The sequence below is a fragment of the Amblyomma mixtum genome, chromosome 9 (genome assembly GCF_055824585.1).
Source record: "Amblyomma mixtum isolate Tamu chromosome 9, ASM5582458v1, whole genome shotgun sequence".
NCBI classification, from domain to species: Eukaryota; Metazoa; Arthropoda; class Arachnida; order Ixodida; family Ixodidae; genus Amblyomma; species Amblyomma mixtum.
In genome coordinates, this window is record NC_143020.1 from 71,881,654 (window position 1) to 71,893,441 (window position 11,788).

The following is an 11,788-nucleotide window of genomic DNA, read 5'->3' on the forward strand; positions in this document are numbered from 1 at the left end:
AGCCTTAACTTGGGTCTCCATATCTCTTTTCACGTGCTGCTCACTGACAGAGTTGGTTAACGTCGCGACGGAACCTGACACACCTTCCTCGAAACGGGCGAGTTTGAGGCCCCGGGGCAACACAGCTGGCTCTTCAGAGTGGTTCACTGTCCACAGCTCAGTACGGCCTCTCACCACGGGAACGACGCAACGAGGCACGACGATACTCTTCTTAGAGCAGGCGAGTGTCGTAGGCTCTACCACAGCTTCAAAAGATTCGCACTGATTGTGAATAGAGGAAACCCGCACGAATGCTGCGGAGAAAGCTGGTACAATAGTGTCTTCTTCCACCGCAAATGCTCCAAAATCCGGTGTCGAGTTATCCACAAGAGCTGAAAGTAGTGAAGAATTCAAAGCAATTTCTCCCGTACGACAGTCTAAAGTTGCACCACACTCTTGCAGAAAATCAATTCCAAGAATCACATCATGCGTTGACCGTGGTAGCACTGCGAATTCTGTTCTAAACGTTAGACCACCAATAACAACATCCGAAGCACACACACCAAGTGGAACCAAAGGTTCACCACCGACACCACGAAATAACGCTGCACGGTCACCACTAAACATAACTTTCCTACCTAAACGGTTCTTAAACCTCAAACTCATAACGGATACGGTAGCACCAGTGTCCACAAGAGCCATTGTTTTCACACCATCAATAAACACTTCCAGTTTGTTCTTCAACATAAACACGGGCAGAGGTATATTGGACGTCATCGACTCGCCGGCGGCCTCACCTCCATTGGCCGCGCCTCCTAGTTTCCCGGAGGCGGAGGGGATGCACGACGTCGAGGAGAAGGTGACCGCCGTTGGCGCTGAGGTGGCGGCGTCACACTGCGGTCAGATGCAGGTGATGAACTCCGCAAAGTGCTCGGACGGTATGGGTCCCAAGCGGACGTTGAGGGTCGCTGCTGCGCGGTGTGCACTTGTCCGTAAGTAGGCGCTGGGGGTTGGCAGTCTTGAGAAGTCGGGAAACGACGGCGGCAATATCTAGCGATATGCCCTGCAATGCCACACCGGTAGCACAAAGGTTGAGAGCGCCAGCGACCGCCATAAAAGTCCTGGCGAACAAAGTCGCGACGTTGGCTGGAGCCAGGATCTCGCTGCTGACGAACAACGTCTTCTGGGTAGGTGGGCCTCCTTTCCGCCGGCTGGTGGCCATAACGTTGGGCAATGTTCCGATCGTCCATGGGCAAAGTGCCGTTAGGTTGAGCCCACGGAGTCGACAGGGCGGCAACATCTTCCTCCGGTGCAGAACTGTGCCGCAGATATTCTGTGCGGCAGAAGGTGTCCCGGGATCTGGACAATTCCTCGCGCACAATCTCTCGAATCATATCAGCCATAGAATTTGGAGGACAGGCTTCAACACTGGCTATAGAGGTGACATTGGCCAATCTTCCGAATTTAGGGGTAATTCGACGCAGCTTAAGAGCTTCAAATGTTCTGCAATGTTTTATAACGTCAGCGGAGGTGCTCAGGCTCTCTTTACTAATCAGGAAATTGTAAACATCTTCCGCAATTCCTTTTAGAAGGTGGCCGACTTTGTCTTCTTCAGGCATACTGGAGTTAACGAGCTTGCATAACTTTAAGATGGCTTCGATGTATGCCGTGCAAGTTTCTCCGGGTACTTGCGCGCGGTGAAGCAATGTCTGTTCCGCACGCTTCTTTGTTGCCGATTCATCCCCAAAATTTTTCTTGATTTCGGTCGTAAAGGTTGCCCATGAACTCAGTGTATCCTCATGATTGTCGAACCAGTCAAGGGCAGTGGCGGCAAGGAAAAACACCACGTTAGCCAGTTTGGTAGCAGCGTTCCAGCGATTGTATTTGCTCACCCGCTCGTAGTGTTTCAGCCACTCGTCAACGTCCTCTTCAGGTTTTCCAAAAAATGTGCGGGGCTCTCGGTAATGTGGCCAGTTGTTCGCTGTGGATGTCCCGGGTTGCTCGGCATTGTCGTCTCCAGGCATGTCCGATGGCAGTGGTGGGAAGCCTGCGAGTCTACGGCTCCTTCGGTAGATGGAATGCTCCGTGGTCGATACCCCGCACCTCCACCAAACTGTTACGTGCTTAGCACGCACGGGGGGTTATTCACAGAGGGGATCGGTCGGAGCAGGATGGAAGCAGGAAGCCTACCAGCGTCCTTCAGCTCTTTCTCTTCCTTTCTCTCTGCTCGTCCTTCATCTTCTGCTTCTTCCGTCGAGGTTCTATGGAAGCACGTTACAATATAAATCTTTTGTGAAAGAAAAAAGTAATTTTTTAATATCTTTAGCCCAACTACAAGAAAACGCCAGACCTCGCCTTACGAGGCACAAGGAAAAATGGCTTGTACCTACACCTCGCACCTCATACCATACGCAATCTTTGAAATATATTACTCCCACATTACTCAATAGTTTAGAGTCGTCGAATTTCGATCCAGCATACGAACCTAAACATACCATTAGCCTGTTCTGTCGGCAGAAATTACTATAGTTGTCTTAGATCTTGTAATGTGAGAAGTTTTCTGCGCTGTAATTATTGTACCCATGTCCCTTGTAGAAATTTACTGTCGCTTCAATTCGTTACATACTGTGTCCAGAATGTCCAACACATTGTACTTCATCTATTTTTTCTTTGTTTTCTTTTTTTTGTGTTTGAAGCGTTACAAACTGTTGTTTGCCTTGCAATGTTGAATTTGTATTTTTTGTTGCGCTTGAACTATATTGCCTCTGTAGTATGTATGTGTATTTATTTTTCCTTTGTTATGTTGATGTTGTTTCCGACACGCTGCAGTGCCACCATGTAGGGGGCCGGGGCCCCTGTCAAGCTGTTCTTACAGCTTTTAGTCCCGGCTCCTACCTTTTCGAAAGGAAAGGAAATAAAGAGAGAAAATGAAATGAAATGAGTGTCTATCGCCGACCTTGACGAAGGAATCGTCCCCTCCGCGCGCCCACCCTCACACACAAATCAAACCGTCACACACCGACACCGGCTCTCCCTCGAGGGGAGTAATGGGCGCATCTCAACTTTCCTTCCCTCGGCGAGGGGGAGGGGGGATGGGGGGGGGACGTGAGTATGGGCGCTTGCGAACTTTTTTCGGAACATGCCGAGGGGTTCTTCACTCGGAAACAATGGGAGGCTGGTTGCGTTGTGCAGTGACGATATGTTGGGGGGGGGGGTGGGGGGAGGCGTCACTGGTATGAAAAATTTAACATCAAAACCTTAACACACAATTTTCAACGAACCTTTCAGTCTGCGAGGTAACGATTCAGAAATAAACACATGAAAATGTCGGCAGGTGCAACTGGAGAGATTACTTGCTCCAGGTCGCAACCCGCCCCGCCATAGCAAGACAGATAGGCGGCGGTTATCTCAGCGATTGTCGCCTTGGCGACGGGCCAGGAATGCATGCGATAAGTGAGCCCTTTGACGGGGGCGTATTCTGCACTTCCTGCGGTTCGAAGTGAAGCGATCGTGCGGGCCAGAAGATGCCTCCTGAAAGCATGCAGTACACGTTGGTCGGATTTTGCGCGGAGCTGGACTGGAGGCCCCTGCACTTCCTCAAGCCTCTTCCACCGAACAGAGTTTGTGGGGCGTGTGGACTGGTGCGCCCCAAGACGGCGTTGCTTCCATGCTCCCACACGCTGTGCGACTCCTGCTACGGGCAGTGCGCTGAACAAGGTCTACACGTCTGTCCGCTGGACGGCTGCGAGTGCCAGGACGAAGACGTCATCTGCGCGGACTTCCCTGCGAAAGAGCTGTTGAGAAGAGAGGTGAGCAATAATCCTTATAGAGCGATATTATAGCGGTGTCACTGTTCGGCCTGCCGAAACCCGTGCTGCTGAAACAAAATGCCCACTTATATGAGAGGTATATGTTTGCTAGGGAGTGGAGTCTTTTTCAATAAACTTGGAAGACGCTTAACCTCCGCATTAGAGGGGCCGTGAAAAACAATTTCAGTTCATTGTTTTGCCTGTTGGTTGCATAGAGTGAGGTATAGGTATGCTGCTGGTATCGGTCGTACTGCGTATATTCCGGTGTTTTTATTTTAATTATCTGGCAAAAACAAATTCATGGCACTGATGGTATTACCACAAAGTGACGGTTTTTAGAAGTGGATATGATATCATCGGGTGGGAGCTTGGTGATTGGACGAACAGTAAATATACCGAAATTGTGCTAATAAATCAAGATACAATTTGTCGTATTTTGCGTTTTATATCACATGAACAAAACCAACACGTTCGCTTTACGCTACAAAGCAAATAAAAGAAAAAAACATCACCAGAGGCATGAAAGCGTGAGACTGCGAGTGACTGCGTTCTGCACAACTAAACGACACAATCCGCTTTTTTCGTCCGTAGTAGGCTTCGCTGTTATCTCAGTCCCACCTTATGCGCGCCTTATCATTGCAGGTGATGTGCTGGAACGTGGGAGCTGGCTGCGAGTATGTGGCTGCTGCTTCGCGGATCGCCAAGCATTTCCAGCGCGATTGTGGACAGCACCCTGTTCACTGTCCCAAGTGTTCTGCCACCGTTCCCTGCTGCAGTGTGATCCCGCACCTGAAAAACTGTTATTGCAAGTCGGCAAAGCCTGCTACATCAGACGGCGAAGGACATTCAGATTCCTGGAACGCCGCTGCTTTTGAATGTTCTCTGAAGGAAACATTCGAAAAACAGGCGGGGGAAGTCAAGGAGTTTCTCGGGCAAATAGTTTCTCACATTAGGGCACACGGTGACAGGCTGAACGAGATCTCCCACGCGATAAACAACGCTAGAGAAAATCAGCGACACGAAGCTGCGACACAAGCTAGGAAACTCCACGACAGTTTCACACAAATCACGACTAAAATGGACGCATCTAACGAGGAATTGAAATCGGTTTTGGCCTCGATGTCGGATAAAACGAATATTTCCGAAAGTGTAAAGAGATTAGAGAAAACACTGAATGATAAAATCGGTAATGCAGCGAGCCAAACTAAAAAGAAGTTGTCAGAGAACGCTACTGCTATCGAAGCAGCTAAAGCTGCAGCGCAAGAAAATATTGAATATAGCTTGAAGACACTGGAGCATGTCAAAAGCATTGTGCGAAACACGGAACTAAGCAAGGCGCTCTGTGTGTTTGTTGTAAAGGATTTGATGTCCCTCCGGGAGACCGCGTTGGAGGTAGGCGGGGCTCCTTACGAGAGCGACCTCGTCTACCTGCGCGGCTACAACTTGTCACCAGGAGTTTACCTCCGTAATAACCGTGAATCTCAAGAACTTTACGTGCGGTTTTGCCTGTATAAGGGCAACATGGACGACCTTGTGCAGTGGCCATTTGACGCCAACATCAAGCTTTCAGTGGTGCATCCCATAAAAACCAGAGCAGATCGCGTGCTTGAGGAAAAAATATATGATCCTTCTCACATTGCCCTTCAAAAGCCAACAGCATGCCGTAACATTCGTGCGTTTATTACTTCGCGGTCACTCAACGTCGAAGATCTCATCCAAGAGGGCTACGTAAGAAATAATCAGCTGCGTGTAATGTTCGAGATCTTTCCATGACAAGTGCAAGGTTATAAAACTTTTTTTTTACATTGTGGCGCAAGTCTCTTCCAGAAAGCATGAGCAGTGGAATCAGCCTTCTTTTTGACAGTGCCAAAAATGTTGCAGGCTCTTTAGCGATAATTCAGGAAAATTTGCCCTTGCTTATAACACTTCTATAGTGTCTATCCCTCATGTATGACCAAAAAAATGACTTGGTTTGAACGTGGCTTGAACATAGTTATACGACCGAAAGCTCTATAAATAATGATCTGCACTGTTTCAAATCAAATGTCAAGGGCAGGTACCCAATGCTCATAGTCATGTGATCACGTGATCATACTGCCACAGATTGGGCCATACCACCATGAAGTTCAGTTCAGTTTGACCTTATGAGGCATCGACAGTGATTGTCTATGGGATGCCCACTGTTTCAAATCAAATGTCAGAATCAAGGTCAAGGTCGCGTACCCAGAGCCACAATCATAGGATCACGGGGTCATACTACCATAGCTTGGGCCATACCACCACGCAGTTAAGTTCGGTTTGACCTTGTGAGCCACTGAAGGTCATTGTCTCATCCACATTGAAATGGGAAGTTGTACCCCGAGGAGCAAGAGCTCTCGCTCTAAACTGATTCAATGTGAAATTTTCCGGTCTGTGGGCCGAAACATCATGTAATGTCAAGAATAAAAATATTTCCGTAGAAGCTTGTGCAAGTGTTTTTTTTCTCTCTCTCTCTGAGATCGCTGATGGTTTTTTTCTTTAACCGCTGGAGCTCACCTCAAGCAAAGCAACTTGGTGGATGAGAGTACATCCCACTCAACGCAGGTTCTGTGGTAACGCGTTCTACACACGGCGAGCAAACTAACTATATGCACGTGGCCAAAATCGGTCGTTCTTCAGACTTACTATAGAGTCCGATACAACTCAACAATGAAGCGTCATTTATTGTTCAAAGGACCCGCGTTCAACCAATAGCAATGACCTATTACCATGATGTCGCGGCCGACCACCTTGCATCTATGAAGAGCGTTTGGAGCTCGGCTCCAAATGCTCTTCAAGACACTGTTTGCTTCACTCCTAATCTCTTCCTCCTCGCTAGTGATATCGTCGTTGTCTAGCCTGCCTAGGTGTTTGTCGACATCCACCCCTTTAACTGCGACACGTGGACAAAAGTTGCAAATCAAGTGCTCTCTGACTGGTCGAGCCCTGTCACTCGGCAAGTGCCGGTGAGCAGAATCCTAGGAACCACCAAAGGTCCCCTGTACTTTGGCTGCGCTTTCGCGGATTTTCAGGTCGTTTCAGGTGCCCTAATCGTGAAAACAATGTCACCGACGTTGTAGAAGCTCGCAGGGTAGAGTTGGCGGTCTTACACTGCCTTAATTTTAAGGCAAAAGCCTTTTATGGTCTCAAGCCGCCGCGCTGGCTAAGTGGTTATGGCGCTCGGCTGGTGACCCGAAAGACGCGGATTCGATCCCGGGCGCCGGCGGTCGAATTTCGATGGAGGCGAAATTATAGAGTCCTGTGTACTGTGCGATGTCAGTACACGTCAAATAACTTCGGGTAGTCTAAATTGTTTGGAGCCTTTAATTACGGTGTCCCTCATAGCCTTAGCCACTTTTTGGGACATTAAACCCCATAAAGCAAGCCAAACTTTTATAGCTCATGACTCGCCAGCGTGTCCGTCCGTGCGTCTGCGGCGCCTGTCAATCATCAGTATGGTTTGGTTTGGTTTGGTTTATGAGGTTTAACGTCCCAAAGCGACTAAGGCTATGAGAGACGCCGTAGTGGAGGGCTCCGGAAATTTCGACCACCTGGGGTTCTTTAACGTGCACTGACATCGCACAGTACACGGGCCAGATAGTAAGAATGGTTAACTGTTGATTAAAAGTCGGTAATGATAGTAATGGTGTAGTAGTGGATGTATAAGCAGTAGTTAGTAATAAATAGTTAATGATCATTATTTAATCAGTCAGGGATAGTTAGCTAATTAGTTGGTGACATTTACTTAGTTAGTTAGTTAATGGCACACAGTAAAGGTGCAAACCCACTCAACGCGCACACTGCGGATGCGCAGATGCGGTTAAAGGCCGTCGCCTCTGCGCACTTCAGATCCTCAAAGGGCTCCCCTGAATTTTTTTTCTTCGGTTCGGCAATAATGCGCTCTCGAACACGGGTTCGCAACATTTCGGAGTCTTCCCAGTTTGCGTCCTGGCTGCTGACTATTCTTTTAAGGGCGGTGGAGTGGATTTCTGGCTGGTATCCATACAGCAATTCGAAATGAGTTTTTGTACAAGTTCTCCTCAAAAGCGTTCCCTACTGGTTTTCTTTGGCAGGCTTCCCAATTCGATGCGATCGATGGAAGTACTGCAAAAGAAAGATTTTGCTAAATAGCAGAAGAATGGACTATTCCCATCAATATTTACATAAAAGTGTCTTACAAATTTCCGATTTTCAAGATTTTTGTTCCAGAATGTTGAACACGTTTTTAATTAAAACACCGTTGCTAGAAAGCTGGAGCACCCTGTATACCTTGTTTCGGTGCATCTTCAAGCGTACATGACAGATTATTTGGGCACGCGATATTTTTTCCCCGTACACTGTCCGCCAATCTGCATGAGAGGGAGAAGGTCCAGTCGCGGTTGTCGCCTAGGCGACCGCCGCGAGAAAGATAGATAGCGCTTTACGGGGGAGGAAAAAGCAGCTCATCAACCAGTCTGCACAGCGATCACAAGGTAGTAACGATGCCTCCCTCAAGTGGGCAGTACACGCTGGTCGGGTTCTCCCCAGAGTTGGACTGGAGGCCCCTGACCTTCCTGAAGCCTATCCCAGCGAACCGAGTATGCAGTGCCTGCGGACTGGTTCGCAAGACAACCGCTCTGCTGCCCTGCATGCACGTGCTCTGCGAGTCTTGCTACGAGCAGCAAGACCCGGATGGTGTGTCCCACGTGTGTCCGCTCGACGGCAACGGATACGAGAAGGGAGACGTCGATCTCAAAGACTTCCCTCATGAGGAGCTACTGAGAAGAGAGGTGGGTGAGAGCGAAAAAGTAGTGCAAAAGAATAATCTCATATTTCTCTCATTTAGTGCGCTTGATATTATAGAGTCCATTCTCCGCATTTAGTTTGATTTGGTTTATTCGGGTTTAACGTGCCAATGCGACTCAGGCTATGAGGGACGCCATAGTGAAGGGCTCCGGAAACTTCAACCACCTCGGGTTCTTTAACGTGCACTGACATCACACAGCACACGGGTCTCTAGAATTTCGCCTCCATCGAAACTCAACCGCCACGGCCGGTATCGAACCCGCGTGTTTCGGGTCAGCAGCCCAGCACCATAACCACTGAGTCACCGCGGCGAATAGGAAAGGAAGTGACGTATAAGTGTCTCACATATCTCGGTGGGCACCCGAACCACGTCAATACATCTGAAAATCGAAACACTTACAGAGCTGCGCTCAAATTTCGCGTTAGGGAATATCGTAATTGTCCTTAAAATTGCTTTTTCCTTGTGAAAGATGTCGTTCTATCTGTTGCATTATTGCTACTCTCGTCTAAATGTTTTTGTAAGCCCTGAGGGTAAACTAAATAATTTAATTTCGGGAAGCTCTTAGCGTCCACTGTTTCCCAAGTTCCGATGCGGCGAAAGGCACGGCGGAATCCCGACGTGTCGCCATATCAGGCTTAGTAAAACTTCACAGAGCCGAGCGTTTTGTTCACCCCGTACAAGTGCATAACCGACCGGCACGTGCAGTGGCACCTGTAATGCTTTCTTATCATGCGTATCTAAACTTCACGCTATGAATTTTATCTGCAACGCTTTCATAAGTATGTACTCCAGAAAGTGCCAGCGTCGCCATTGATATCAGCGGCAGGGCGTTATCTTTTTCCATGGACAATAGGGCATTTTATCCAACTTGTTGCCATGCGCATAGAACATAAGCGAAGAGCGAAGCTGCCTTGATCGATCTTCTCTGTCAAACCACAGTTTCTGTTCCATCCTTATTACTGATGTTAGACGAAGGTGTAGATAAATTATTTGTGACCTCGCTCATTGTTAAAAACCTGATTTTTTGTTGTTACTATACGTACCGGGAAGGCTTCACAAAACACACTGAATATCGATCCCAAATGCAAAGTGCGTATGTCGCAAAAGATTTCTCAGCTTTTACTGTTTTATTTCTAAAACAACTTAAAGGCAAAAGATCTGACAGCCCACATCCGCTCTTGACCGAGTGGTTTTGTCGAATTGCAGCGTAAATCAATGTGCCAAGAGTAGGTCTTAAGTAACTACCTCGGCATGCAAAGGCTTCTTTAATAGTGATAACTCTTCTCGCTTTTCAGGTCAAGTGCTGGAACCAAGGAAGTGGCTGCTAGTATTCTACGGCAGCTTCACGAATCGTCCACCATTATCTGCGGGAATGTGAACACCACTCCGTTTTATGCGCCAAGCGTTCGGCCACTGTGCTCTGCAGAGACGTGTGCGCGCATCTTAGGACAGCCTGTTGCTGCGACACTTCGAAGCCTCTCGCATCCGGATGCGAAGCTCCTCCGAGTCAAGTCGAAGAGACAACGTTTTTGGCTTCTTTCAAAACCGCCTTTGCAAAGCAGGCGGATGCAATCACAGCGTCTTTGAGGCCGATGGCTCTCGATATCAGCGCTCATGGGGACAGATTAAACGAAATATCGCACAGCATGAACGCACTGAAACAGACACTGAGACAAGAACTAGCAGTTTCAACAAGATACATTCACGATGGCTTGACGAAAAGCGTACTCGTAATTGGAGCGTCCAACGATGGGCTCAGAGAATGTTTTGCCACAAGCAGAGACACAATTAACACATTCTCGACGACTATTGAACGTTTAGAAAAACCTCTGAATGATAAATTCAGTGGAACCAGAGACGACTTTTCAGAGGTTGCAGGTGCCATAGAAGAGGTCAAAATACAAATGAATGAAAGCGTGAAAAAGACGTTGACCGTCGTCCTCCGACAGAGGGAGCTACAAGTCTCGCAATGCAAGTTTGTTGTGAATGGATTGAAATCGCTTCAGCAGACAGCGACGCAGGAAACCTGGGCTATCTACGACAGCCAACGTTTCTGGATAAAGACAGTTGGGAAACTGCGCCGGCGAGCCAGGGAGCAGAGCGGCCCCACGCGATCGCCGTCTAGGCGGTGGCGCTGCGGTCGCTTTAGGATGAGCGCGTCGTCTGCTACTCCCAGCTTAAGGAGCGGTCGGAAGGAGATTCATGATATTGTTCACAGCGCAACAAGAACGGGAAAAAACGAAAGACGGAAGAGTAACACAAACAAGCGCTGACTATCAACTAGTTTTTATTGAAGAACAAAAGGGGTATATATAGAAACACTTATCAAGCACACAGACGTTTTCTGGAAGACACGTGGGAGTTCAGATACCTCAACTCCCTCTCGGATAAGGCAATCGAAGGGCTGCTGATACATAGACTGCCTTTCGGATGAATATAAAAGGCCTCCATTATCTCTGGTGTGACCTTATCGCCGTGTCGGAACAGGATGCTCGTGTTACTATAATCCGGTACACACTTGCATTCCTTGCACAGAAACGTAGACTGTTCAAGGGGGTCGACTCTTGCCCTCCTTTCAGCATGAGCTTTCATATGCTCGCATTGGCAGTTCCTGCAATGGGCGCCTGTGTGGGAAAGGGGTTAATTTTTTCTCGTATTTTCATGCTCCAACAGGCGCTTGTTCACACACCTGCCGGTTTGGCCGATGTACATAGCACCGCATGAAAAGGGAACCTGGTACACCACCCCCACTTCGCAGGGTACCACCGGGGACACATGCCGCACCTGGCAGGCACCCCTCTTGCCTTCTTCGCCATCTTCGGAAGGAGATGGCTCGCGTCCGTTAAAAAAGCAACGTATTTAAGGAATATTACCCACCCGAGGAATATTATCCACATAAACTACGAGAAGGCAAGCGGTACGTCATGTTTCTCTAAACCGCGGAAAGAAGGGCTTCCAGTTTTTTCCGATATTTAAAGCCAAAAGCTCAACCTCGAGCATCCTGCCCTCACGTACCCCAGACGTGGAGCGCACGCGGACTTCGCAATTCGTAGATGAACGCGGCTAGAAGCAGCCCCCCCCCCCCCCCCCCCCCCCCGGCGCAGACGATGCGAGGCGCGAAATAACGTTAATCATTCGCGCAGCAAACTGTGACCAAGCGCAGTCAATGGGCGCCGCGGCGGTGAAGAGAAATCGT

The 11,788-nt window shown here is 48.6% G+C and overlaps 1 protein-coding gene and 1 pseudogene across 1 annotated transcript; both read left to right on the forward strand.

The window, feature by feature from the left end:
* The first annotated feature begins 3,450 nt into the window (after positions 1-3,450).
* LOC149329646 (TNF receptor-associated factor 6-A-like) lies at positions 3,451-6,243 on the forward strand. Its single transcript, XM_089560375.1, has 2 exons — positions 3,451-3,788; positions 4,431-6,243. Exons 1-2 carry the CDS (start codon positions 3,504-3,506, stop codon positions 5,559-5,561), a joined length of 1,416 nt encoding a protein of 471 aa, XP_089416501.1. The 5' UTR covers positions 3,451-3,503; the 3' UTR covers positions 5,562-6,243.
* Positions 6,244-8,287: 2,044 nt separating this feature from the next.
* On the forward strand, positions 8,288-11,176 carry LOC149329647 (uncharacterized; annotated as a pseudogene).
* Positions 11,177-11,788: the final 612 nt, after the last annotated feature.

What these genes read in the sequence shown, in the direction of transcription:
- LOC149329646 (XM_089560375.1), top strand. Translation starts at nt 3,504, where the DNA reads ATGCCTCCTGAAAGCATGCAGTACACGTTGGTCGGATTTTGCGCGGAG. An exon ending in AAGAGCTGTTGAGAAGAGAG is followed by an intron (nt 3,789 to 4,430) that starts GTGAGCAATAAT and finishes TTATCATTGCAG; the next exon opens with GTGATGTGCTGGAACGTGGG.